This window comes from Punica granatum, chromosome 2 (assembly GCF_007655135.1).
Source record: "Punica granatum isolate Tunisia-2019 chromosome 2, ASM765513v2, whole genome shotgun sequence".
Classification (NCBI taxonomy): Eukaryota; Viridiplantae; Streptophyta; class Magnoliopsida; order Myrtales; family Lythraceae; genus Punica; species Punica granatum.
In genome coordinates, this window is record NC_045128.1 from 36784412 (window position 1) to 36810954 (window position 26543).

Consider the following 26543-nt stretch of genomic DNA (forward strand, 5'->3'; position numbering starts at 1 on the left):
GCAACTGCTGACTTTTCTATTGTATGTTATGTCCCTCCATATATATGCAAGTAACCGGGATGAATTCGTAATCGTAACACTTCTCATCTCCTCGTCTCACATATTATGGTTGACGATCAATTAATTATTAAGCGCTAGCATAGAAATATTATATCCTATGGACAAATGAAATGTAAAATGGAAGCAGCACTCAGATGCAACCAAATATAGGGATTTGCTGCTGTACCCTCTGAAGGGGGCAATCCATTGGACATCACATAAACTGAAGAACATTGGTATCTTAATGGCTAAATGATGGAGTCTTTCTCGCTCAAATGTCAATGGCAAAAACCCGTTAGCCAGTAAAATTAATTGAGGTTGCATCTAATTTTCAGATCTTCCGAACATTCCGATGGTCGAACTCTCCTCGGTCATTGACGGGCACCCTTCAAGGACTGATCTCCTGAACAATACGTAACATGAATCATATTATGTATGTGTATATATATGAAATTAAGCACAAGAACTCAGATATGTACATTTTATGAAAAGGAAAAAGATGTTAGCCGGATTCGTATGTCATTACAGCAGAGCTGCGTCCCAAACCTTCTTAAATCTTACGGAAGGACCACCGAGCAACGTTGAGACTAACCAGTCTTCTAGACGAGGGCGTCAAGATCTGATATGGGCTGAAGTTAGACCAGCCCATTATGAGAATGGATCCCTTTTTTTTTTTTTTGGGACAACATTATCAGCAATCATTTTCGGAGGGCAATATATAAGATTGTATCAAAACAATAACAAGATTATATTTCTAGCAAGTATGAATGACACAGAAGAAAAACGACATTAATTGTATTTATAGAAATTAATATCTATAATTGTTCTTGACAAATTTTTGGAGTAAGAGTTTTCATTATACAAAGGGTAATTTTTCACTTTCTAGAACTCAAAATGGAAACACAAGTTCGTTCCTTCTAAATTCATGAGGGGCCCGTTAAAATTTGTAATTTCGCTAGGAATTTTAAGAAAACTTATAGGGCAATATCAAGTAATAGAATATTTTACAGGGGGCGATGTGTACATCTAATGTGACATAATAGTCTTTCGGTGTGTATCATGGTATTCCAAAGTCCATCGAGCTCAAAATTTAATTCAACCCGAGTTGGTCTAATACGTAAGAGGTACAACTCTCCCAACGTGGAATTTTTATTTGAACCCGAGACCTTACTTCAAGAAAATAAACGTTTGACCACTTAAATTAATTCACATTGATTATTCGACATAATGTTTAATTTCAACGCTTTATGTACATTTGTCTAGTATATTTCCAAAATTTCGGGTGGGGAGTGGGGAATTACCCCTTCCGGCTATAACTCTGGCTCCAGCCCCGATTATCACACTCCCTTACCAACCACCATAATTAACCATGTCCAAGACGGGGCTACATATAATTGAGGGAGGCAGTTTCTCCCTTGCATTTAAGCATCTATAATAATATATATATAATGTTTATACATAATGTTAAGACTTGTTCCTAAAATAAAAATATCAGCTTATTGTCTTTCCTGGTTGAAAGAAGTATATAGTAATTATAATGGTTAGCTAAGTCATTATTTTCCTGTGAAAGAAAATTCTGGCTCCATCCAGTTCCGGCTAGAGTCGAACTCCATCCAGTCCCGCTTAGAGTCGAACCCTAGACCTTTTGTATTGGAAAAAATTTTGGCTTACTGCTTTGGCCACAATTTTCTTTGGTTATATGCATGTACGTTTACGGGTTTGAACCGAAGCTACACGATCCAATTTACTTGAAGCATCTATTGAATTTCCACTAATTGTTATCAGAGAAGAAAGCTGATGAATACTACTGCATAAAGATTGTGTGTACCTTCGTCGATCGATGTCTGGGATGATGACTACGATCAGTGATCTCCATCAGAAGCAAAGGAAGCATGAGGGAAAAACATCTCTGCAATGGATTCATCATCAAGTGCTTCTTGATCTGGGAACTGCAAAATGTGTATATATATATATATATATATATATATACCCACGCACGCACGCACAAACTGACAGTTAATATAGAAAATTAACCCAGAAATCACTAGGATTTACTTACGTGGTCCCAATAGAGAGGATCTGTTAAATTTTTTTCTTTCTTTCATTTTTTTTTTTAAGAATCAAGAAATGATCGGTAATTCGAGGAAAACTAGGGTTCATCATATTCATTCACTCTTGATCAATAAGTGAACAATTACCTCGGCAATATTTGCAGGAGTGTGCGATGCACTTCGGGTCTGCACTTTATCCATGGAGCCGGCAACGCTAATCGATGGGATGGCAATGAACATATAAAAAGTCAATCATCAAAGAAAATTACAAAAAAAAAAAAAGAGGAAAGAAAAGTCATGGACCAAAATTCAGCGAGTATATATTATGTATGTATGTATTGTACTGCATTAGTGCAAACTTACACTAGTGGGGGAGTTTCTTCTTTAGCATCTAGCTGATTGACTGAGGAAGAAGAAGAAGCTGAGCCTTTGAGTGCTGCTTCCTCCGTTGGACTGATATTGGGCAATGGTGGTTTGAGAAGGTAGCTCCCATACATTATTTCATTCTCATACATAAAGGAATTGACATTGTCAATGAGCACTGCTTCCTCTTCTTCATCCATTGATGACTTCTCTTCAATGTATAACTTGAGGAGTTCCCTGTGAAGGCTTTTGATATGTGCAAACGCACCGGTTGGACTTGGAACCTCATTGTCGGCCTCTGATGGTCCTTCATCTTTGCCTGCTCGAATGTAATTTCACTTATAAAATATGGGAAAAAAGAGAGATTAATATAAGAAAGGAAAAGTACATTAATTATTTCAGATTCAAAAGTAGCTTATCAATTACATGTGTATAAAATCTGTATGAGGATCCTATCAAAAAATATATATATGTATGAGGATTTAAATGAAGGGTAAATTCTTATTTGGCAACCAACGAGGCCGGCCATATGATAAATAGAAGATGAATGTGTCGACTAAAATAAGAAGTTCATGATAGCCGTACTTTGGAGGGAAACCTTACAAGTCATTTGTTCAGAAGACCGGATATTTTAGACTGAAAAACCGAATTATGAAGAAGATATACCAAGAGATGATATGCTTCATCGAACTCTATTGTTAATTTTGATCAGTAAATGATTTTTTTTTTAGCATTGGAATTCCGATAACCTAACTATTCTATATCAAAGTCAATACTCAGTTTAACCCTAGAGAAGTCATAAAGGCTAAAATGGTGGCACAGAGATACTACATGACACGCACACGCGCATCTAAGCATTTAAGGAAGAATTCGCATTATGGTTAAGGGATGACCTGAATCAGTGATACCATCATCGTCGTCTTCTTCGTCCTCTGACTTGATCACGATGTGAAATATTATTTTCTGAGAATCAGATGTCACTGACTCTGAAGTCGACCTATTGATTGTGCATATTTCAGATTCACTTGTTCGGTTGGCATTCATGGCACAACTGGTTGAGGTGTTTTTCCCCTTTCCAATTGCTCTTTCTGTCCCAATGGTACTCGTCGGGATGGTCTTATCTACATTAACATCGTGAATCACATATCCCATCTTTCTCGACCTCCGACGTCCACCCCCATGACCCCGTTTCGGGACGTAGTTCTCCAGCGTGCCTCTTATGCGCCACCTAGACCCACAGGCGTTGCAGAGCACCGGCTTCTCCAGCGGCCCATTTCGCCACAGTGGTGTTTCTGGTTTGGAATAATTTCATGATAGGGGGAACAAATGTTCACTTATATTCGAGTCTCAAAATGGGAAATGCAACTTCGATACATCCTAGATTACGAGTAACGCATAGCCGTTACCCAGACCATAGAGTCTCAGTCCAACGGTCGAAAAACATACCCTTATACTGCAAAAGTATGTATCTACGAAGAAAATATACATTCAACTTGATTCCAGCCCTAACTAATAAGCTTATTCTCAGTGATGAAGAAGGCAAGAAACTCTAGATAAGGTTAAGATCATATATTTTTTTGTAGAACTTCACCCCCGAAAAAAAATGCTTTTCATGCAACATATATGCAACGGGACTATCTCATAAATTCTTTTCTTAGTTGGCTGTTGTGATGCTTGATTTTGATGCTTAAATCCAACGTTTTGAGTTTTAGCAATATATTAAGGAGGTTACCTCTTTTGATCAGCCTGAATTTTGTAATAAATATTGACATGGACAACTTGATATATAATTCTTGGAATTTGTTTGCTTTTTATCATTTTGGGAAATAATACTCTTTTTTTTTTTGGGGTGTGCATCCTATAATAATCGCTTTGTTTTTGGGCATGCGCATGCATGCATACATATATATATATATATATGGTAAGTGATAAATGGAAAAATGACTTACGCTAGCTGTTTGGTTGGCAAATTAGAGATAGCTAATCAATAAATTTTCTTATATATGTGTATGCAAACGCAATAAATTGAGACTCTTCTTTTTTGTTTTTGGAAAGGAAATCTAGGCTCCTCATGCATGAGTGTCTCGTCATTAAGGATCTAATTATGCACATATATTTTATTAAAAAAATAAAAATAAAAATAATATGCACATATATATACAATTAATTGAGAATAGCGTTTTTCTCCAAAAAAAGAAAAAATAACTTTTTTTTACAGCATTTATAAGAATTACTTGATTAAATCAGTCATGTCACTAAGCAAATACATGTGTCAAGGTTATACAATTTGAATGAAAACTACAAGATAAAACCGATACATAAAATAACTGAAATTAAATTAGGGGATATATAAATTAAACCATCATGAGCTGCTAGCCCGGGTTTTCGAAGAAGAATTGGCTAACCTTTGGCTCCGCAGTGGCAGCACGGCCCTTGCTTCCTCATTTTGAGATCTCTTCCTGCTTAATTTCACCGGTGTCCGAAGTACATGTTAGTAACTTGAAATCACAGAGGTTGCTAACTAATCACAACCAAAAAGAGAAGTTAAAAGAGGAAGATCTATCTAGCTAGATTGTATCGAATGTGTTGGGTGCTTTAATTAATCATTCATTTAATTTACTTCAAACATTTTGGAAACATGGTATCCCCGAATGAAGGGAAAATCGGAATCCCGCCTTCGATGTAAAAATGACATTTGATAAGAAAATATACAAAATGAAACACCCGAACTCTGCAATTTATTTAGGAGGGGGGAATGACATATAGACTAATCCGATACATTGTTTAAGCACAAGCTCGAACCATCAACCATTAACATTAACTTAGGTAGCTCTCTCCTTTTACTACGAGAGACCACCTCACCTCTCCCTCCGACCATTGACAAATGACAAGTCAAAGTTACAATTGCTATGTCCAGGGGAGAAGTTGGCTAGAAAGACTAAAATGCCCTCACCAGTAATTATATATAATCTATCTTTCGACACAACAACTGTAATCATAACCTCTTTTTTTTTTTTTTTCCGGTGAGTGTAGATCCTCCGAGGCAGCTACAATAAAAAGGGACAAAAGTTTAAAGAAATGATCTCCTTGGCTATAAGGAAAAAATAATAATAATAATTAAAGAAGATGTCAATGAATTAGACATGGAGGTGGTGCTGACCTTGAACTCAAGCACTGACCTCCTCACCCAGATAATAATCACGGGAAATAATCGACAGAAAGAGAGAGGTTTTGCTCTTTGGGAGGAGGAGGAGGAGGAGAAGATAATGGTTGGGTTTGTTTTGGTACTCTTTGGTAGTAACACTGAGGGGAAAACAAACAGACGAGACAGACAGACAGACCCTCCCTCCCTCACTTCCCTTCTTCTTTCAGTTTCATTGAGCTCATGCTTTTCTTCTTTCTTTCACTTTTATTTTTAAATACTTTAAGGATAAATATAAAAAAAAAAGTCCCATTTAATTACATTCCCATATACAAATAGCCATTTCGATAATAAATATGTGATTGCGCCAATGGCTAAATAGCAATCAATGAAGTTCTCTCTCCCTCCCCTATCTCACTCACTCTCTCTGAGTCACCAGCCGGTTGAAATTTATCGGATGGCGGTGTCACTTAAGGCACCTGGCCGAAGGGACGCGAGGTCAACTGGGTCGAGATGGGCCAGGGGCTGGCCTTGCTTGGGTTGATAGTCTTGCCACATATAGAAGCTGGCTCCTTTGGCGGGCTAGCTTTCTGAACTCCTGATTGCCTTCTCGGTCGGAAGACATCTGCTCAATATGCGAATCTGTAATACACGAATTGCACATGCTTTATAATTCAGCTCCGGTTAGGCACTGATGTGCTACGACATGGGGCTCCGGTATTCCCCCCAAGCTCGATTTAGTATCTATCACACCCGAATACTCCATGCACATAAATCATTCCAAGCCGGTGGACGGCCTGGTCCTGTAATCAAATAGCTAGACACGGGATCGAAGAACTCATTTTAACTCAAGAAAATATCTTTTATATTTTATATATACAATACAAATTTATGCGGAGCACCGTGTTTCCTTCTGGGTATACCCTATACAGAATAAGTTCACATGATTTTTGTACCACCGGTCGACTTTCTGTACAGAATTTCATCTGATAACCTTTAATTGCCTTGCCTCCTGCAACAATGGTGTGACTCAAAAACGAGGTTTCAGCTTCAAGGAGGGATAGGGAAGTTCAACAGGGATCAGCTTCTGAGGCAATCGAACTCACAGAGGAACTCGGTATGATGGATCCGCCATCTTCAAGATGAACAAGTTCCCTCTGTCACCCCTTGATATTCTGCAAAACAGAACTCAACAGCTCAGAAAAACAAAATATTCCCAAAAGGAATTCAAGATTAAGGATTTCCCAAATCTATCCTTAGACAATGTTGCATCTTCTTCCTGAGAAAATTTTCACCGCATAGAACCCAGAACGCAAACATACAAACAGTCATTAGGTTCAGGTCCATCTGTTGAATTTGGAAAAACTGAGAAGAAGTTGATATTCTCGTCTCTCTTCCTTTTCCGTATTCTCCTTCAAATGTTGAACTGAGTGCTGAATCAACCAATCAATCTTCGAAGTAGCAACTAGATAACCAACCTTAACTCTTCATCTAAGTATGTGATCTCCAGCTGGCCGCGACCACTTCCAGGATTCTTTATGGGTATCTGACAGGAATAAGAAAAACAAAAATGAAAATCGGATATGATAGGTTTATGCAGCAATAATTGATAATTGTACCGAGTTAATTGGTATACCAACAGAGGAATTACAAGAGCTGGACAAAGTCGAGGAAAAAGCACCTACCAGACCGGAGATTCTAAAAAAGTCGAATTTAACAGCCACTTTTTTTGCATTTAGAGGCACCAAATTAGCCGTTGCCTGCACAGCATTAATCAGACAATGAAGGAATTTTTAGTAGACCATACCTATAATGAAAATACTAAGAAGAAGAATGCAGCAAACTTAGACTTACAGGTTCAGCAACACGAAACTTTAGTACCCATAAAAAACACAAAACTTAAATAGATGAGAAACACGGTAGTCTCCGATCAGATTGCCAAAAATGCTCAAAATGTAAAAACTAATAAAAAGCAAAAGGGATGTAGTTCAAATGGTAGAGCGCTAGCTTTGCACGCGAGAGCTACAGGGTTTGATCCCCCATATCTCCATATTAATCTTTTACTTGTACAAAAAAAAATGATATATTACAAAAAGAATTTTTGGAAGCACCTGATTGAAGAAGGGCCAGGTTTCCATATTTTGAGCCCTCAGGGTATCCACATTGATCGCCTGGTAGATCTTACCATTAGGCCTTAAGAGTTTCAGTCTCTGTCATATCGCTACAGATAATGAGTGAAATTGTAACTCATTACAAGGGGAAAAGAAAAAAAAAAAAAAACTGATGTGTGAACGATGTAAAGAGCTACTTGCAGACCTTTGTCTGTAGAACTGATTGAGATGTGGTGTAAAGGAGTTCCCATTTCCCGTTAAGCAGCTCGGACTTGAGGGGCTCCTTTATTTTGTTAACTGCCTCGAGCTTACGTGCAATCTGACCCAGAAAAAGTTTTGATGATGTGATCAATAAAATGAAAACTAGCACTGGTAATAAACGACAGAATTTTCGGACAAGTGAACACCATGAGCTGTGATTCAGGAATAGACTTTGTACTGAACTATTGTAGATAAGAAGAAAAGAAAAATCTATCATCTGACACTTCTATCCACCAGATTGACCTGCAAATAGTGGCAGTCCTAGAACTCGTTTCTTTTCGAGCCCATAAAAGGCAAGCTTTCTTTGGGAGGCCTTATGCTTAATTACCAGAAACACGCAACAATGCACGTCAAGCCCGGTAAAACATCAATTTCTCCTCAACGGACTAGTTCAAGCATGCTAGAATGTGGACCTGTAATATCTTTTCGCTGCAGAAATCGTGCCAAAACACACCGAGAACAATAATTATCCTGGAAAAAAAATTTGCATTCGTTGAGAATGCGTGAAAATCAATACCAAAATGCGATCACTAACAGGAAAAATCTACAAAATTTCATTGGGCAGACTGTAGTATATGCGAAGTAATCCTTGCTGCAGAAAGCTAGAAACTTGGGGCATTCCAGCTCAAACTCAAAGTACCAATTAAACTGGATAATCGTCATACATAACAGCAACTGGATAAGGTTCAGTTCACCTGATCGACACGTTCCTGCTCTTCGGGAGTGGCCTCAGCGCCGCGCTCAAGGAGCTTAATGGCCTCAAAGAGCTCCTCCTTCAAGTCCTCAGCGTCCTTCTTCTTCGTGGAAAATCCAGCGAAGAAGTAAACCCCAGTCCTCCATTTCAACGCCCTCCTTCGTGGAAAATCCACCAAAGGCGTGTTTTTGGCGAGCAACTCTGCACGGGAGTTGGGTTTCAATGACAGAGGGAATGGTGTCAACGAGAGAGTAGAAGGAAACTCTGGAACTGGAAGATGGTAGGTCTTTGTCAGAGCGGTCGTGTGGGAAGAAGAGATGGGCGTTGCCATTGATCTTGATGAAGAAGACGAAGGTGAATGATGGGGTTTATGAAGATTTGCTAAGTTGCGATGGTGAAGAAGAGGTTGAGTGGATAAAGCTTAGTAAGCCCAGCAATGACTCTCTCGGGAAAATTCATAATCTCTTGAGCAATGCCATTAGAAGACCAAAGAATTAGAAAGAACATGTCTGGACTCTGTCCAGTCGTGTTTGTGTTCATCTCAGACATGGCGATGGATTATATCGCCCTTATGGATCTCATTTTTTGTGAATCTAAGCCGCAGCGTTGTTCATGCATTTGTTATTATTCGGTAACTCATTCATTTGTCACGGTCACAATCCAAGTTGGAATTTTGTTCAGGCTGCCGCCAAGATCTTGTTTCTCTTCAGAGTTCCGGTTTCTCATCCATTCAACCAATCTCCTCGATGAATAGGTAATGTTACAAAATGCATCAGAAAGGTCGCACCTTTCTGGGAGATAGGAGAAGATTGACATGATGTCATCTCACTAGAGCGAAAAATGAACAGTTGGAACAAAACCTTCCGTTAAAGTAACGCTTTGATGCAAAGTGTAAGTCTAATTCTCCTGAAGAAAATTTATGTAGGCCGAAAAACTAGACCTTTCCGTGAATCATACAACTTTCATCTGTGATGTCACAGGGAGAGACTTCCTGTCATGGAATATCTTTAGAGCAGACCCCTCAAACAACTGAAAGGGTATGGTATGGTATGCTATACTAGCTCCTTTCCGGTGGAACAAAATACCATACATGCCCTAGCATTACGCAGCTTGCTCCTTTGATACAGGGACACGGTAGGAAGGATCGACCATTTTTAAGATGAAGAGGTTTCCCTTGTCTCCTCTCGATACTCTGTACAAGGAAAAGCACATTCATTTTGACGTTTTCCAAATGACAATTGCAGGAGAATGGAAACCAATTTCCTGAAGAATGAATGGCTATGTGATGTACTAGACGGAACTCACCGCAGTTCCTCATCTAGATACGTGATTTCGAGTTCCCCACGCGCTCTTCCCGGTGCCTTGATGGGTATCTGCAGTTACAATTGCACATGTCAACGCATGGCTGAACTGGATCGGCAGTGATTTAACAGGATGCATAACAATACAGGATATACAACATTACCATGTTATTAGAATGAGAGAACTAAAGGGTACTTACCAGTCCCGCAATCTTGAAATAATCAAATTTCACAGCCACCTTCCTCGAATTCAAAGGAGTTAGATCTGCTGTCACCTGCAAGAGGAAGAAGGGCCCCCATTTCAGGCTCGAGCAGCGAATTCATCACATTCATTTCATCAAATTATCCAAAAATTTGTAAAGTTGACACTGCTATATTCAGAATTTCATAGCAGCCCGCTTGCTTCTTCGGGTTCGCTACAAGTTCGCAACTCTACTATCATAGATCAATCGCTATGCAGAAATTCTCATTGCGCAACAGCACCAGGAACTTGTAGTCCAACTAACCTGATTGAAGAATGGCCAAGACTCCATATTTTGGGCCCTCAGAGTATCCACATTGATCCCTTGGTAGTTTGTGGTTGATCTCAAGAACTTAGGTCTCTGTCACATCACCACTTAAGATAACAATTCAATCAACAGAAGCAAAACCTCAAAACCAAGGAAATTCAGAATGCTCTAACATGCCAAACATCCTTAAAAAAGCATCTTAGTTCTATTACGCAACACATTGTTGTGTGTCCTAACACATTTCCTGACTACACCGTAAGCGAAAGGAATCATCTAGGCAAACCTGGGTCTGCAGAATCGATTGTGAGGTGGTGTATATGAGCTCCCACTTCCCATTAAGCAAAGGAGATTTGAGCGGCTCCTTTGTCGGGTTTGCTGCCTCGAGCCTGCGAGCCATCTGATGAACGAAAAATGAAACTGAGAAAGGCAGAAAAGATTCCAGAGATTCTGAGAGAGAGAGGGCAATTCTCAAAAGACGATCACCAACCTCATCGACTCTCTGCTGGTCCTCGGGGGTGGCCTCGGCCCCACGATCAAGCGGCGCGATAGCATCAAGAAGCTCCTCCTTCAGGGCCTGTGCGTCCTTTCCCTTCTTCAAGAATGCGGGAAAGAAGGAAACTTTGGCCCGCCATTTCTCAGGGGAAGCTGCGCTGGAGCTGCTCGGGAGTGCTTGGGGCGATGTGGATTTTGATGGGAAGGGGAAGCTGAGATGGTGGGATTGAGGGTGGAGAGGAACTGGGCCTGCGGAACTCGAAGAGTTGGGGCTGAGAGTAGGAGGAGGATGGAGCTGAAGATAAGATAAGGTCATGGCGATCGAGCGTAGTGCCACTCTCGGTTCTTTGAGTGGAGCTCTGTTTTGCTTGCAGCAGAGCCACGGATCAGTTCCTTTTTTCCTTTTTTTTTTTCTTATTTTATTTTCTGGGATAAGATAATATATTCATATTTTTTTATTAAATTTCAATATGCCCCTAAATCTGCTTTCCTCACAATTCGCTCCCTACAGTTTCATTTTGTCCGTTACATCTCCTGTATGGGCAACTGTCTCAAATGGCCTCCTCGTTCTGTGGGCAAATACATTGCGCCACTCCTCAAGGAACTCAAATTTTACGGTGCATAATTTCAGTTTTTTCATACTATACAAAACTAATATGAGCCTTTAAATTCCACTCGTTTAATATAGACCGTCTATTTTACAATTTTTTTAAAATAATTTCATTCTTTACTTTTCTATTCTCATCCCACAAATCTTTAATGAGTGTTATAAATTAGCTCTCACGCATGGACCAATAAGAAAGTGCCATGTCATCGACCATAAATCACCCGTTGAACCGACTGCAGAATTTGTTCTCAAAATCATCTCTTTCACACTCAAGGTTGCGTTTTTACGATTCATGGTCGAAATGGTAGCCGGAAATGGGAATTCTAATTAGAAAGGTTGCTCTTGGTTTCGAGCTCTGATGTGTCTATTTGCTATCAATTCTTCGGGTTTTTGTATGAGCTCACCATACATGAGCCGATGCTTCTTCCCGACAAAATTTGAGCTTTTCAAATAATGTTGTGTGTGAGCTCAAGAGAGAAAGCAACAGAACTACAAATGCTAATATCTTTCAAAAGCAGGTAGACGACAACGTACTGTGCTCCAGAACTTCATAACCAGGTTTAGTATAAGACCACCGAGCATGATACTAGAAAACAAGATCATGTGGCTTCTCCGCTTTGGGCAATCAAGAAACAATATGTTCTCGATGCCAGTAATAACAAACCAAGCAATGGGACTTTACATGCTTTACTCTGGGTCGTTTCTTTGTAGGTGGTGGCAGCTTGACAATGGGACCGTCCAAATCTTCGGTCGAAGGTAAGCTGAAAAGGGCATTCGCAACTGCTTGAACAAGCTCCCGCCCCTTCTGCAGACAATTTTCCACCAACTCCTCCCTAAAAAAAAGAAAAAGGAAAAAAAATTAGAAGGGAAAAAAAATGAAAAGGAAGAACAGAGCATAAACCAACAATTCCCAAACTAATATCCATGCCGGCAAGGACCTTCAAAAATGTTTCGATCCCAAAGAAAAAAATGTTCAAACATTGAATCCCAAGAGAGTATCGGTCCAGCTGACACACTGAACTTTATAAATCCATTCGATCTCAAACCTTGAAGATGATAGAGAAGAGAACTGGTGGGTGGGGTCAAAGGCCATGAGATGGCCAAGGTCTACCATCTCCATTGTTCTCTCCACAGGAGGAAGCTCTCAGAATTTGAATTGGGATTGAAGACTGACGGAAACAATTGTGGATAAAAATCACATTTTATATAATAAGGGGACCAGATCGTAATTTTTTAAGAATATTTTTGAAATTTTAAAATTAATAAAAATGGACGGTTCATATTAAATTAAGAAGATTTAAGGGTCTAAATTAATTATGTATAGTGTGAAAAAATAAAAAATATATATATATATACACTAAAGATGCAGCACTCAAGGAAAGTTCAGCTCCACTCCAAATTTAGACACCGTCCCAACCACGAAATGACGGTCGGCCCCGTCTTATTGTTAAATCACATGCAATAGTCTCACGACACTGCTAGCATTTAAGACCATTCGAGAGTCCTTGATCTTTTGTTCACTTTCGATGCGGGATTAACTAGCTCATCATCATGGACTGTACCTTCATCGATAGAGCGTCCGAAGCCATGGACTGAAGATGGGCTGGACAAGCTTTGTTGTGCATTCGTGTTCGACTCGAACAGAACCGGTGGTGGGTAAAACATAGCCATAGAACGTAAGCCAAGTTTCACCAACTTGCACCGAACGCCTAGGTCTAACGTATTGCATCTAGAAAAACATCTTGCTAAACCAGACCAATCGCAACCATAAGAATTACAGCGATGTAGTAATTTGCTCTTGTTTTATCGGTTTAAATCGAGGACACAAGAAACCTTCTATCCGGAGTGAGCCCAGGAAGCAAGAACAATCGAGTCTGATCACGGATATCAAATCATAGTATAGCTCCCAAGAGCATTATGCGGCCAAAAATGGAAACTTCAGTTTCATTCATATCTATGAACTAGCCCGACAATTTATCACGGCTATACAATGTCGTCTCCACTTCGATCTCAATGCAGTACACAAAATCTATCAATTTGAGCATCCATTACTGATCTGAGAAGCAGCAGCAACTTGTTCCGGCAAATTCAGAAGAAGAAAGAAAAGTGATGAAACTTTATATACTCATCTCTCTTAGCCTTCCTTGTCGTTCTTCTTCTTGCGGGCGTAGCTCTTGACGTGAAAATCAACGAACAGGGCCAGCAGAGAGGCATTGAAGACGGCATTGAAGCACCAGCCCGAGATCCCGGAGCACCCCGGCCCGGTGAAGTGGTACCACAGCATCAGGCCGGAGACGAGGAAACTGAACACGAACTGCACGATCTGGCAGTTTGTCACCGCCTTCTTCCACCGGGGCCGCAGCCCCACCCCGCACAGGAAGTAGTATCCATACATCAGGACGTGGACGGACGCGTTGGTGACGAGGGCGACCGGGAACAGCGACTGCGCGGTCTGGAGCCAGACGTAGCACATGACAAGGACCGTCGAGTGGTGGTAGACGTGGAGGAAGGTCAGCCGCTGGGTCGAGCCGGAGAGGACGATGAGGAGGGTGTCGACGAGCTCGAGGATCTTCGAGAGGTAGAACACGTACGCCCAGAAGAATGTCGGCCCCCGGGGCGGGGTCTTCCCGGCCGGGAAGCAGACGATCCAGCGGGGGTCGGGGGCCTGGGATAGGGAGGACAGGGCGCACCCGGCTGCCATGAAGAGGGAGAGGGAGGAGAGGGCTAGGTTGTGGATGGCCGTCACGGCCTTGAGGATAGCCGGGGGGAGAGGCGGCGCGTTAAGGAGGACGAGGAGGCGCGTGAGGACGAGGTAGGAGAGGACGGTGAGGGTGAGGAAGAGCGGGGTGGAGCCGAAGGTGTGGCCTGGGGCCCAAGTGAAGTGGCGGACTGATGGGTGGTCGACCAGCCAGTAATGGAGGACGGAGGAGAGCACTCCGCCCCTCATTGTCGGGAATCCGGCGGCGGAGATGGTGGCTCGCCGGAGGAGGAGTTGTTGGAGAGAGTGAGGATAGAGTAGAGAGGGTCAAAGACGGCGGAGGAGTTCGATTTCCGAAGTTGGATTGGGGTGTCTTATCGGTTGGTGTGGTCCCCATGGATAGCCTCCCAATGCTATGAAATTTATTTATTTATTTTGTAAATATATATATATATATATATATAAACAACAACAACAACAACAACAACGGAAGGAAGTCAAGAAGCTGAGATAGCTAGCTAGAGATTAACTTGCCAAATTATGGGCCATATGATATCTAATAACAAATGTCATGAAATTGAGAATTACAACTAGAGGAGAAGGCCCTCGCCTATGGTAGGGCTGCAATTGTTACGTAAATAATAAAATTATTTTTATAAATTCTTCCATCCTAACTTTTGTAAAATTGATTTCCTTCATTTCCAACCTATCTATAGCATTTTATGGTTGCAATCTCTCACATTGATTAGTTGAATGATTTATATATCAATTCTCCCTAATTCAAAAAATGCTCAAGTTAATATTAATTTTATTTCATAGATCCAATAAAAAATTAGAGGAAACAATGTACCATATATTTCACATTTTGTATAGTTGTACCTACTTATATAGTTTATCAGTTGTCTAATAAAAAATTTTGGTATCTACATGATAAAAAATCATCTCCCTCTATTTTATATATAATTGTTGGGATCCGGAAATTGGCCCAATTCGCCAGGTTTGATTTTGCAGCTTGGGCCCACCTTGATACATCCGAGTTGATAATGAAATTTTATCGTGAGGATATATCTCTTTAATTATCTCTAAGTATCTATTCATATCCTTGATATATCTCTTAGATATTTTAGAATGTGCTATCAATAACTTTATGATATTATAATATGTCTAATTCGATATTTGGCGAGTATCATGTGCAAATGAATATTTGAAGCAAATTATCTATTAGGGACTTTCTACAATCTCTATAAATACATCTTCAGGTACCACTAAACCCTGAGTTAAATACATTACTTTTGTGTACACATTCTCATTTAAGCATCGGAGGGATATCGAGACTCTTCCAATCCTCCTTTTTTGCATGTTGCTCGTGGAAGCTCGAGGCTCGTGACCTGCAAGGCTTGTGGCTTGCACATGATGAAGACCTGATTTTTCACGACCCCAACAATAATATGGTTTACTTACTTCAAGATGATGATGAATCTTATGATTCCAATATATTTTGGTTTCTACTCAGGATAGTATATGAAGAATTTTCCGACTCAAATCTGCCTGCATGTCAAAGCTCGTAGAGCTAAAAAATGAATTATGACTTTTCATAAATAATCAAATTGAATTTATTATAAATAATCATAAATATATGATCCATAACTTTTCATAAATTTAAATTTTTTTGACTTCTAGAGCCGAGGTGGCGGCATGAAATTATGCCATTTGTCGCGTTTTCCTTGGTGGTGACACGAAATGTCTCGCAACTAAAGATGTGTTTTATCCTACGTAGCACTTTCCAGCGTATCGCACCAACTTTTATTATTTCATATATATAGATACTGATCAAAAGCAAAAATGAAATTGAATTACAAGTACGCCTTAAAACTAAAAAGTCAATTGTTTTCGTATTGTCTCGAAATTAGACCAGTGAAAAATTCAATCAAGGCTATTTTAGGTGGATCGTGCTTAAGAATAGTGAGCACAAAAACAACCATTCCATGACACTTTGCGTCGGTGACCACTGATGAAATCTTTTTTGCAACATCCCATGCCAAGATACCAATGACTGACTACACATTTTATTTTATTTTTCTTTTCTTGAAAGGTACATTGACTGATTGTACATCTTCTTGCAATCCCAATAACATTTATATTAAGTCTATATTATGCATAATTTAGAGAGCTTTAGACCAAAGTAGTCTTCTTTTCAAAATTAATTGGCACAATAGACTTATCCAAAATCTGTTTCTCAAAATAGACTTATACTATATTCTCAATTATTATTCCAATCCAGTGGCTTTTTAAAATTGTTTCATTTAAATCCTATTGAAATAAACTCTTTTATTTATTAGCATAAATGAATTATCTATTAGATTGGCATTAGGAAAATTCTTAAATACATTATAACATGAACCAAAATTTAAATTTTATCGACAAAAGTTTATTAAAATTTGAGCAAATGATTTGCATCTCGTACAAATAGTATAGATAAAAATATGTAAATAAACTTATCCATTATCCATTTAGATTAGATAATGGATAGATATACATAATAAGCATTTTTTGAATGAATTTCTTCCATCAATTCTTACATTATATAATTTTGGCATATGTATTTTTTTCTAGAAATTTAAGATTCAATGATTATAATAAAATTATTAATGTCTTAAATTTTTCTATAATATTGTAGAATAAATAAAATTTTAATTCACATTAATGTGAATTAAAAAAATAAATGAATAAAGTTTTTATAAACCAAAAATTCTTCATTAGTATATTATTAATGTGATATTATAATTGTAGCAATTCTAAAATAATACATATGTTGGTTGTTATTTAATATATTTTAAGTATTTAATAAGTAAAATAGTAAATATTTCTAATATATATGTTTAATATTTAAATCTAGCTGTAAGCTTAAGCTCTGATAATTTTTTTCGTAGAATTTAAGTTTTGATTCATGGTAATATAATTTAATAATATATATATAATGAGAAAACTTGTATATAATTCATTCATTCTAATAAATAAAGGACCTTAATTCAAGATGAATTTAAATGAAACAAATCAAAAAGTTCAGGGACTGGAAATAGTTTTTGAGGAAAACTATTGTTGGAATTAATTTTGAAAAGAAGACTATTTCGGTCAAAAGCCGTGATGTGTATACTACATGTGTGTGCATATATATATACATATATATATGAATATATTTAGATGACCGATTAATTGATGCAAGCTAGCTAGGTCTCATGGAATCAAATATTGATGAATTCTCACAAGACGACTTAGAGCAACCTTAACTGAGGCATAAAATTACATACATCTAAAATTGAATATGACAATAACCTAAAGTGTGTGTTGCCTTGCAGTAGGCGTTGCGCCAGTATATAATTAAAATTGTTTATGAAGATACATATTTATGTATATGTATATACATATATGTATCTCACATATTTGCATATTTGTTATTGTTACGGTGTACATGTTACGAATCATTGTCTAGTGATTTCGATGAGCTTAAACTCCAAGAGGCTATGACGAGCTTCTCGAATGAAGACTCAGAGGCCAAATCTCTTTTGGAAAAGCTGATGAGGAATCTTGAGGATCAAGTCAGGAATTATGAAGGTTCGGTAGCTGAAGCCTCTAGAAAATCTGCATCTTTGAAGGAAGAATTGGACCAAAGTTTGGCCAACTGTTGAGGAGCTTAAACAAAAAATTGCCAAAGTAGAGAATAAGGCTTTACAAGCTCTTTTAGACAATGAACTTCTAGTCGAGACAAACCTACAACTCAAACTCCGGGTTGATGAACTTTAAGAGCTGTTAAACTCTATTGCGTCCAACAAGGAAGCCACTGCTGATAAATTAGCTTGTCACATAGTAACTATCACCAAGTTGCAGGAGCAACACTCTAGAGTTCTTGAACTCAAATATGCAATTGAAGCTCGCATCCTTGAGGCAGAAACACAATTTGAAGAAGTAGTATGGAGGTTTACTGAGAAAGATGCAAAAGCTAAGGACTTGAATGTGAAGCTCTCTAGGTTGGAAAGCCTAATAAGTGTATATCAAAACGAGCTCATGAAGCTTCTGCATATTTAAATTGACTTGCGATAAAGTACGTGAGAATTGCATATTTCTTAAATTTGGATAGACCGATAATGCATAAACTTCGTTCGTTTTCTTACCCAAATAGAGAGAAGCTTTATTAGGTCGAAAGCGCCGTGACAATGGTTTCAATAGTAATGGGTCTTGGGGCCACAGTTATTGATTGGAAGCCGATGGCGGCCGCCAGCTTCTCCGAGTTCATCGGAGCGGCTTTGGCCTCTGCCATAGGAGAGCTACTGACAACGTGATCCGACAAAAAGATTAAGGAGGCTCTGCTAAACCTTACTAGGGCGGGCTAAGAAGCTAAGGAGGAAATGGTGGTCGCCCAATATTCTTTCTTTATTACAATCTGGTCCTCAAATAGTTTGATCCATAATAGCTTAGCTTAGTAAATTGCAAGACGGTCGTAAATCCAGTTGGAGGCGAAACTGATGGCGATCAACAACCACCCAGCAGCAACAACCTGAACTAGAGACTAGACCACCGAAGCCTTTTCCAAGACCCCGTCGACTATGCCAATTAGGAGGAAGGTTGCCGTGGTTAGAACTACCACCATCCACATCCTCTAGGTGTAGTTCTTGCTGAGAAGCATCTGCAACAGTGGGGGGACCAACCCGACAGCAAAGCAAAAGCCTTTGCGAGCCACGGCCAACCAAGGGTGGAGGATATCTAAGGCTACCGGTTTCGGAGGAACTTGCCTTAACTCCACTATTTCCTCCGTAGCTTCTTGGCCCGCCTAGCAAGCTTTAATAGAGCCTCATTGGTCTTTTTGTCAATAACCTAAAGTGTGTGCAACCTTACAGTGGGCATTGTGCTAGTATATAACTAAAATTATTTATGACGATACATATTTATGAATATGTATATACAGATATGTATCTCACATATTTGTATATTTCTTATTGTTACGGTGTACATGTTATTTTATTGTATCTCCAATTGCCAGATGAGATTCCATGTATTTGTTATTGTATCTCCAATTACTAGATATCTTATCACTTCGTATGAGATTTAGGTGCTTTTCTCAGCTCCATCCCTTATGTTAGCATGCCGTCGATATTCCGTCAATAATTGGATGGAAAACTTGACCCTCTTTCTTTGGCCTGTCCATGAAATGAAAAGCATTAAACATCCTAAGCTAATGCAACAACGTAGATCGAGTACCAGCAACGCAACTGCAACCAATTCGAGTCACCAAAAAGCTTATTATCTGTGTTTTTATTCGGGTCAAACTGAGTCACCGCTAGCTAGCTTATTCATGTCGAATTGGAGATGAACAACACACCAACCAAACTGATGCCACGGAGTTAATGAAGTATTACCAATTCATGTCGCAAGCAATTCCATGCCAACTAAACATCGTTTGCCCTAGCATTTTCAAGTCATTTTCTGAATAGAATTTCAATGCCCTGTTATTTCCTAACCTCAGGTAACCATTCAGTCAATTTCAAAATAAAAAAATGTTTGTATCCCTAAACAAGCAGGAGCATAAATATCTGATGGTCTAATCTCCAAATTAAGCTAGAAAATGGAGAGTCGAACAGGACATGATCGCCACATGCAGCTCCTACAAGAATTACTTACCCAGTAGTAGTTTCAACTTTCTCAGCTAATATATATGACAGGGAAACCAAAAAAGAGGGAAAAATTGTAACAGCCCTGTTATAGAACCAACCAATTACGAAACTGAATGTGGTTTAGAATAAACCGAGTCCAACGACTAGGTTATAGGAATGGACGATGGAGGACTTCTCCAGACGTCCGCTGGCAACTCCAATCCCGACGAACGTGGCGGTAGCCATACCCACCATCGTCTATATCTTACTTTCGTGGATTTGATTAGATGTGTCGGTAACAGCGGGCAAATGGCTCCGGTAGCAAGGATATACCCTTCAAAGTTGTTGCCAGCCAAGGGTGTGGCAACTCATCGGTTGTTGGAGCCTAAGGCCGCTGAGCTCCCCTGATATCGACCATCTCCTCCTCGTCTGCAAGTAGATGGAGCTCACGGAAAGCCTTCATTGTGACTCTGTCTGAGTAGGCTAATTCTTAATGTGTGAGATACATATATGTATATACATATACATAAATATGTATCTTCGTTAACAATTTTAGTTATATACTGGCACAACGCCCTCTGCAAGTTTGCACACACTTTAGGTTATTGACAAAAAGACCAAGGAAGTTATGCCAAAGCTTGTTAGGGTGGGCCAAGAAGCTACGGAGGAAATGGTGGAGTTAGGGAAAGTTCCTTCGATATCGATAGACGCAGATATCCCCCGCCCTTGGCTGCCATGGCTCACAAGGGCCTTTCCTTTGCTGTCGGGTGGGTCCCCCACTGTTGCCTACACTTCTCAGCGAGAACTACACCCGAAGGGTGTAGACGGTGGTGGTTGTGGCCACCGCCACCTTCTTCCTAATCGGCATAGTCGGCGAGGTCTTGGAGAAGGTCTAGTCTCCAATTCGGGTCGTCGATGCTAGGTGGTTGTTGATCGCCATTAGTTTCGCTGCCGACTATGCCGATCAAGAGGAAGATGGCGGTGGCCACAACCACCACCATCCACATCCTTAAGGTGTGGTTCTCACTGAGAAGCGCCGGCAACAACGGGGGGGACTAACCCGACAGCAAAGCAAAAGAACTTATGAGCCGCAACCAACCAAGGGCGGGGGATATCTGCTGCTACCGGTACTGGAGGAACTTCCCCTAACTCCACTGTTTCCTTCGTAGCTTCTTGGCCTACCTTAGCAAGCTTTAGCAGAGCCTCTATGGTCTTTTTGTCAGACCACATCGTCAGCAGCTCTCCTATGGCAGAGGCCAAAGCCGCTCCGATGAACTCGAAGAAGCTGGCGGCCGCCATCGGCTTCCAATCAACAACTGTGGCCCCAAGACCAATTATTATTGAAGCCAATGTCATGGCGACGCTTATGGCCCAGTAAATGGCCTCTCGAAGCTTCTTCGAGAAGCTCCCCTCCACTACAGCTTCTCTATGTTTGGGTAAGAAAACAAATAAAATTTATGCATTAGCGGTCAATCGAAATTTAAGAAATATGCAATTCTCACGTACTTTATCGCAAGTGAATTTAAAAAATCAGAACTTTAGTATATATCCATGATGAAGGGGGGAAAAAATTCTTTGGTTGGATATTAAATAGAATGAGCGCCTCTGCCTCACCTCCTTAGCAGCATAAAGGTTTACTTGTAGATCATTGAACTTCGACTCATAAGATGCTAGTTCCTCAATGAGCTTCAAGTTCGTCTCAGTTAACCCTTCATTTTCCTTCTCACAGAGACCCAACTTGGTGTTCATCTCTTCAAGGACACCCTCCAAATGCTTTAATTGGGAGTGAGTCTGCTCCAGCTCGATTTGCTTCTCCATTTGCCTCTTCTCCAGGGAATTAATATGTTCTTCAAGCTCAACGTTCTTCTGCTCTGCTGCTATGAGAAGGGGTCTCGAGCTCAAGCTCTCTTCTCATTTGTGATTTTTCCGCTTCTGCTGTTAGGCTAGTTGAAGTTTGGATTAAGCTGTCAAGCTCAAGGTTAGTAATAATTTCCTTTCAGGTGGTGTTTTGCAATTAAATTCGAAAGTGAAGTTTTGGAATGAGAATAAAAGTGATGAACTTACTACTAAATAAAGTTTTTATACACCAAAAGTTCTTCATTAGTATATTATTAATGCGATATTATAGTTGTAGCAATTCTAAAATAAGATATATATTGGTTGTTTTTTAATATATTTTAAGTATTTAATAAGTAAAATATTAAATATTTCTAATATATATGTTTAATATTTAAATCTTAGCGCTAAGCTTAAGCTCATATTTTTTTTTTAGAATTAAATTTTGCATATGTATATACATATTTATGTATATGTATATACATATATGTATCTCAATTATTTGCATATGTATCTTCTCAGTAAACCTTCCCGTTGCTTCTTCCAATTGCGTTTCTGCCTCAAGGATGCGAGCTTCAATTGCATATTTGAGTTCAAGAACTCTAGAGTGTTGCTTCTGCAACTCAGTGATAGTTGCTATGTGAGAAGCTAATTTCTCAACAGTGGCTTCCTTATCGGAAGCAGTAGAGTTTAGCAACCCTTGAAGTTCATCAACCTGGAATAAGGTCGTCTCGTCTGACCGACCTAACCCCACCTCGCATTATATATAAAGTCTCCCAGCTTAGCTTTTCCTCTTTTACATTTTCTCTCACCACTTTATTTATATATTATATAATTAACTAAATGACTCGCTCAGCTCATTAGGAAACTACTCCTAGAAATTAAACTAACTATTGTTGTTTATTACCAAAAATAAGAAATTAATGGAGCAAAGTAATTGTAAATGTTGCCCTCCATGGCCGCCGTGCATGATAATGATGTCCGCGTATTATCACGAAACTCAATACAAGGTGTATCTTCCATTTCCCTTGTATATATCTCCATTTGAGTAGTGTCATCCTATAAATCATATAATTCAATTAACATGTTTGAAAATATATTCCCACGGAAATTTATGAAAATTATGTGGCATTTATTTTCCCTTTGCTCTTGTCGAGAGAATTGATAAGCGAACCCAACCAAAAGAAGCTATCGAGAGGAACCAACAATTTGGTCACATAGCTAGGAAGGAAATGGTATGGAAGAGTTTCACAAAAGTAAGCACCCACATATATTTTTACATTTTTGCACGAGAAAAAGATAATTAGTGCTAACATGTAAACTGATCAATATCTCTCATCATATTTTGTGCTCTCCACTTATAATATTTATGCCAGTGCAAGGATGATACAAATAATATATATCTTGTGTACATTTGGGATAATATCTTGTAAATTTGATAACACTCGATCTTTTTCTACCGAGCTTCCCAGTAATATTCAAAGTATAATTAATTTTTAAGTCAATTCCTACCTTTGTCCGGCATGTAAATATATAAAGCAACTGGAGAATAATAACGATCAATAAGGTATAAGATATCGTGGAATAAACAATTTGCTCGTCACTTGCACATAATGCATGCCTCATTCGTCTTTTTATTTTCTAGTAAATAAATGAGACTCGCGTTTTTCAAATATCGACTCTCGAGAAATCTATGTGCTGGAGAAAAAAGGTCTGTAATCCCGCTGATGGTAAGAATCTATAATACAATGGCATTACAAGTTGGGGAGACCCGAACTCATGAATATATGGCGAACCTTATTTTGTTTAATTAATATTATGTGGATTCTATAAGTAAATAAAAAAAATGGCATTCACAAGGAAAAAAAATGACCTTTTTTAGTGTGTGTATATGCATTTATGTATGTGTGTGTATATAGGTCATAGTAGATCTGTCGTCGCGTGATTGTTAAAAAATTATCGTTTGTTTTCGCCATTTATTTTCTTATGATCATAGTTTCTTCAGAGAAGAACTAACAAACACGACTAATCATCATTCATGTCACAGTAGGATTAATTTAATTGGAGATTACGTCCAATCAAATCAAGTAAGCTTTGTCTGAACTGAGGACGCGTCATTGGGTCACTTTATAATGTTTCGTTAGCTAGGGAACTACAAGCTCACCAGAAATGAAATGAAGCAAAGTAATCAATTACAAGTGTTAGCATTTCTCATCAATACGCTTAAGCCAATATTAATGAAGAGCGGTTTCTGTCTGTACCAATTATGGATCTAAATTTCTTTAGGTGGGACAGTAAAATTTAATCTTAAAGACTACTAGCAATACTAATTTGGTTGATTAAATGACTCGTCAAGTCCGACGTTCATATTCTATATTTGTTTATGGTCTCAATTGTTAATAAATCCAACAATGATGATAGCCATCTAATAGAAACAAATATTTAGAATGAAACTAACTTTTCTGTTTGTTTATATTGGCACAAGCTAATCGTAATATCTGTCAGAGTTTATTTGTGCTATAAATAGTTTCAGGAATATGAATTTACTTTAGGAGGATATTTTAAATATCAGTGAAGAGGTTTTTATCTTTATAGATAAAATTCATTCTATCAATAATTGCTTCAACTTCATATGCATATCAAATTATTTTGGGTTACAATAAATTTCTAGAATTAGAACAAAATTATAATTTCTTATTATTCACTAAATGATCTTATTTCGACCCACGGAATTGTCGTGGGCATTTTCCTACTAATTAATTAAAGAACTACTTCAACTTTCCTTTCTTAGTGGATGAATTCATGAACAGCTTAATTATATATAGGCAACTTAAATTACTTGCTTGCTCACCGAATGATGCAAATCCGATCTTGTTTACGAGTTAGTGTAGGCAGATGCATTAAATTTTGTCGAGAATAATTAATTTGGGGTATCAGTGTTATGTTGCCGGACAAGATATGTTTTTGGTTCCTTAATGTATAGACGAAAGTTGTGTCCACGTGAATTTCTGATCCAATAGGAGCGCAACAAATTTTGCAGAGGGGACAATAGAGTAGAACCTCCTATGATCATGTTCTTTTTAGAACAACAAATCCGATCTCGTTCACCATACAGTTAAACGTGGATGTACATAGAGACCAAGTGTTGATCGATCGGCTTATTTAATTGATACCCCGAAATTAATTCGATCCTCAGCAACATTTAATCATATGCCTTCACCAACTAATCATTTAATTATATTGCAATTAATGCTAGTTCATAGCTTTTCTTTCTTTCTCAAGAATAAAAAAAATAGTTAACATCTGAGGTCCACTTGAAAGGAGGGAGGAGGAGAAAGATAGATAAAAGATGGGTTTCTCCATTATGCGATTCACTTAATATATCTATTACTCCATTTCGTTTTGAAACCTAATTTATATTTTTGTGTAAATTATTTTACAATATTTTTATTTTCATCAAATTAATGTTGGATGTTTAGCACGAAACTTATGAATTATGTATTAATCATTTTAAAATTTTATTATTCACTATTTTTGCAAATATAATTCAACATTTTAAAATGTTTTGACCAGAACTTTTAAATCCAGACATAATGTGGTATGATTCATATGAGAATTACAAATTGCGAAATTTATAAAATACTTGACGGTGAGAGAGGCCTTTTTTTTTTCTTTTTTATTTACCAACTTTTGAAATGTCAATTCAGTTAGAAGGGCCAGCGATTTTGTCGGTGAAATCTTGAGGAATAATAATATCAATAATAACAAAAGTAACAACAACAATAATAATAATAATAATAAAAGACTCTTTTTAACTATGCTTCTCTGTTTTCACAATAGAAGCAGTATTTATAAGAATTGTGCTATACTCTGCTTCTTTATTTTTACTGGGGTCTTTATAGAGTTTAAACTCAAGAGATTGAGAATGAAATACGGTAATAGGAAGGATCTTCGTAAATTTGTAATTGTACATAGACTTATTCGATGTGCTCTTGTCACATGTTATTTTTCTTTGCAATGGTCTAGGTGAACTTTCTAATCTAATCTGATTAATAATAATATATTTTTTATCTTTTAATTATTAATTTTGAGGAGATTTAGGACAGGCATTGGCGAACTTTAAGGAGATTGCCATCTCAGGAAGATATTTATCATGCTATTTACGGATAGATGGGATTGAATTAATAATACCAGATGAGCAATGCATCAAATGAATGGCTCATAATATCAGGACCATGGATAGTCTGATCGGTTCCATAGGAACGAGACTCGCAGTTAGACTTGGAACTGAGTTTCAAAGGCTCCTTCCTAGTGGGTCCTCTCTGCCCCTCGGTTTGTTAACTCGAGCCATGAAGATTTGGCGATCGTCAGCCCATGGGTTTAGAAATGTTTATGATTTGGATTTTGAAATTTGTATTTGCAACAATCTCGAAAAACGAGGATATCTTGTGATGTGACAATCAAGATTCAAGGATAATATGTGCCAACCTAGCCATATAAAATGCAGAGCAGCAAAGAGTAGGGATACGGGTAATTATGGGTAATTATGTGATAATTAAGACTCAATGATTATAATAAAATTATTAATGTATTAAATATTTCTATAATATTGTAGAATAAATAAAATTTTAATTCACATTAATGTGAATTAAAAAATAAAAATAAATAAAGTTTTTATACACCAAAAGTTCTTCATTAATATATTATTAATGCAGTTGTAGCAATTCTAAAATAAGATATATATTGATTGTTTTTAAATATATTTTAAGTATTTAATAAGTAAAATATTAAATA

General features: G+C 38.2%; 4 protein-coding genes across 4 annotated transcripts; all 4 read right to left on the reverse strand.

The window, feature by feature from the left end:
• Positions 1-190: 190 nt before the first annotated feature.
• On the reverse strand, positions 191-5002 carry LOC116197441 (GATA transcription factor 27-like). The gene is made up of 6 exons (XM_031527593.1): positions 4859-5002; positions 3347-3745; positions 2454-2772; positions 2238-2304; positions 1868-1988; positions 191-442 (listed from the first exon to the last, which is right to left on the reverse strand). Exons 1-5 carry the CDS (start codon positions 4896-4898, stop codon positions 1902-1904), a joined length of 912 nt encoding a protein of 303 aa, XP_031383453.1. The 5' UTR covers positions 4899-5002; the 3' UTR covers positions 191-442; positions 1868-1901.
• A 1422-nt stretch (positions 5003-6424) lies between these two features.
• On the reverse strand, positions 6425-9214 carry LOC116197431 (probable plastid-lipid-associated protein 4, chloroplastic). The gene is made up of 6 exons (XM_031527576.1): positions 8663-9214; positions 7912-8025; positions 7707-7805; positions 7281-7355; positions 7074-7141; positions 6425-6770 (listed from the first exon to the last, which is right to left on the reverse strand). Exons 1-6 carry the CDS (start codon positions 8990-8992, stop codon positions 6698-6700), a joined length of 759 nt encoding a protein of 252 aa, XP_031383436.1. The 5' UTR covers positions 8993-9214; the 3' UTR covers positions 6425-6697.
• A 288-nt stretch (positions 9215-9502) lies between these two features.
• On the reverse strand, positions 9503-11351 carry LOC116197430 (probable plastid-lipid-associated protein 4, chloroplastic). The gene is made up of 6 exons (XM_031527575.1): positions 10959-11351; positions 10755-10868; positions 10469-10564; positions 10163-10237; positions 9967-10034; positions 9503-9853 (listed from the first exon to the last, which is right to left on the reverse strand). Exons 1-6 carry the CDS (start codon positions 11277-11279, stop codon positions 9763-9765), a joined length of 765 nt encoding a protein of 254 aa, XP_031383435.1. The 5' UTR covers positions 11280-11351; the 3' UTR covers positions 9503-9762.
• A 2076-nt stretch (positions 11352-13427) lies between these two features.
• Positions 13428-14676, reverse strand: LOC116194097 (elongation of fatty acids protein 3-like). The gene has a single exon (XM_031522815.1). It carries the CDS (start codon positions 14515-14517, stop codon positions 13705-13707), a length of 813 nt encoding a protein of 270 aa, XP_031378675.1. The 5' UTR covers positions 14518-14676; the 3' UTR covers positions 13428-13704.
• Between the last annotated feature and the right edge of the window lie 11867 nt (positions 14677-26543).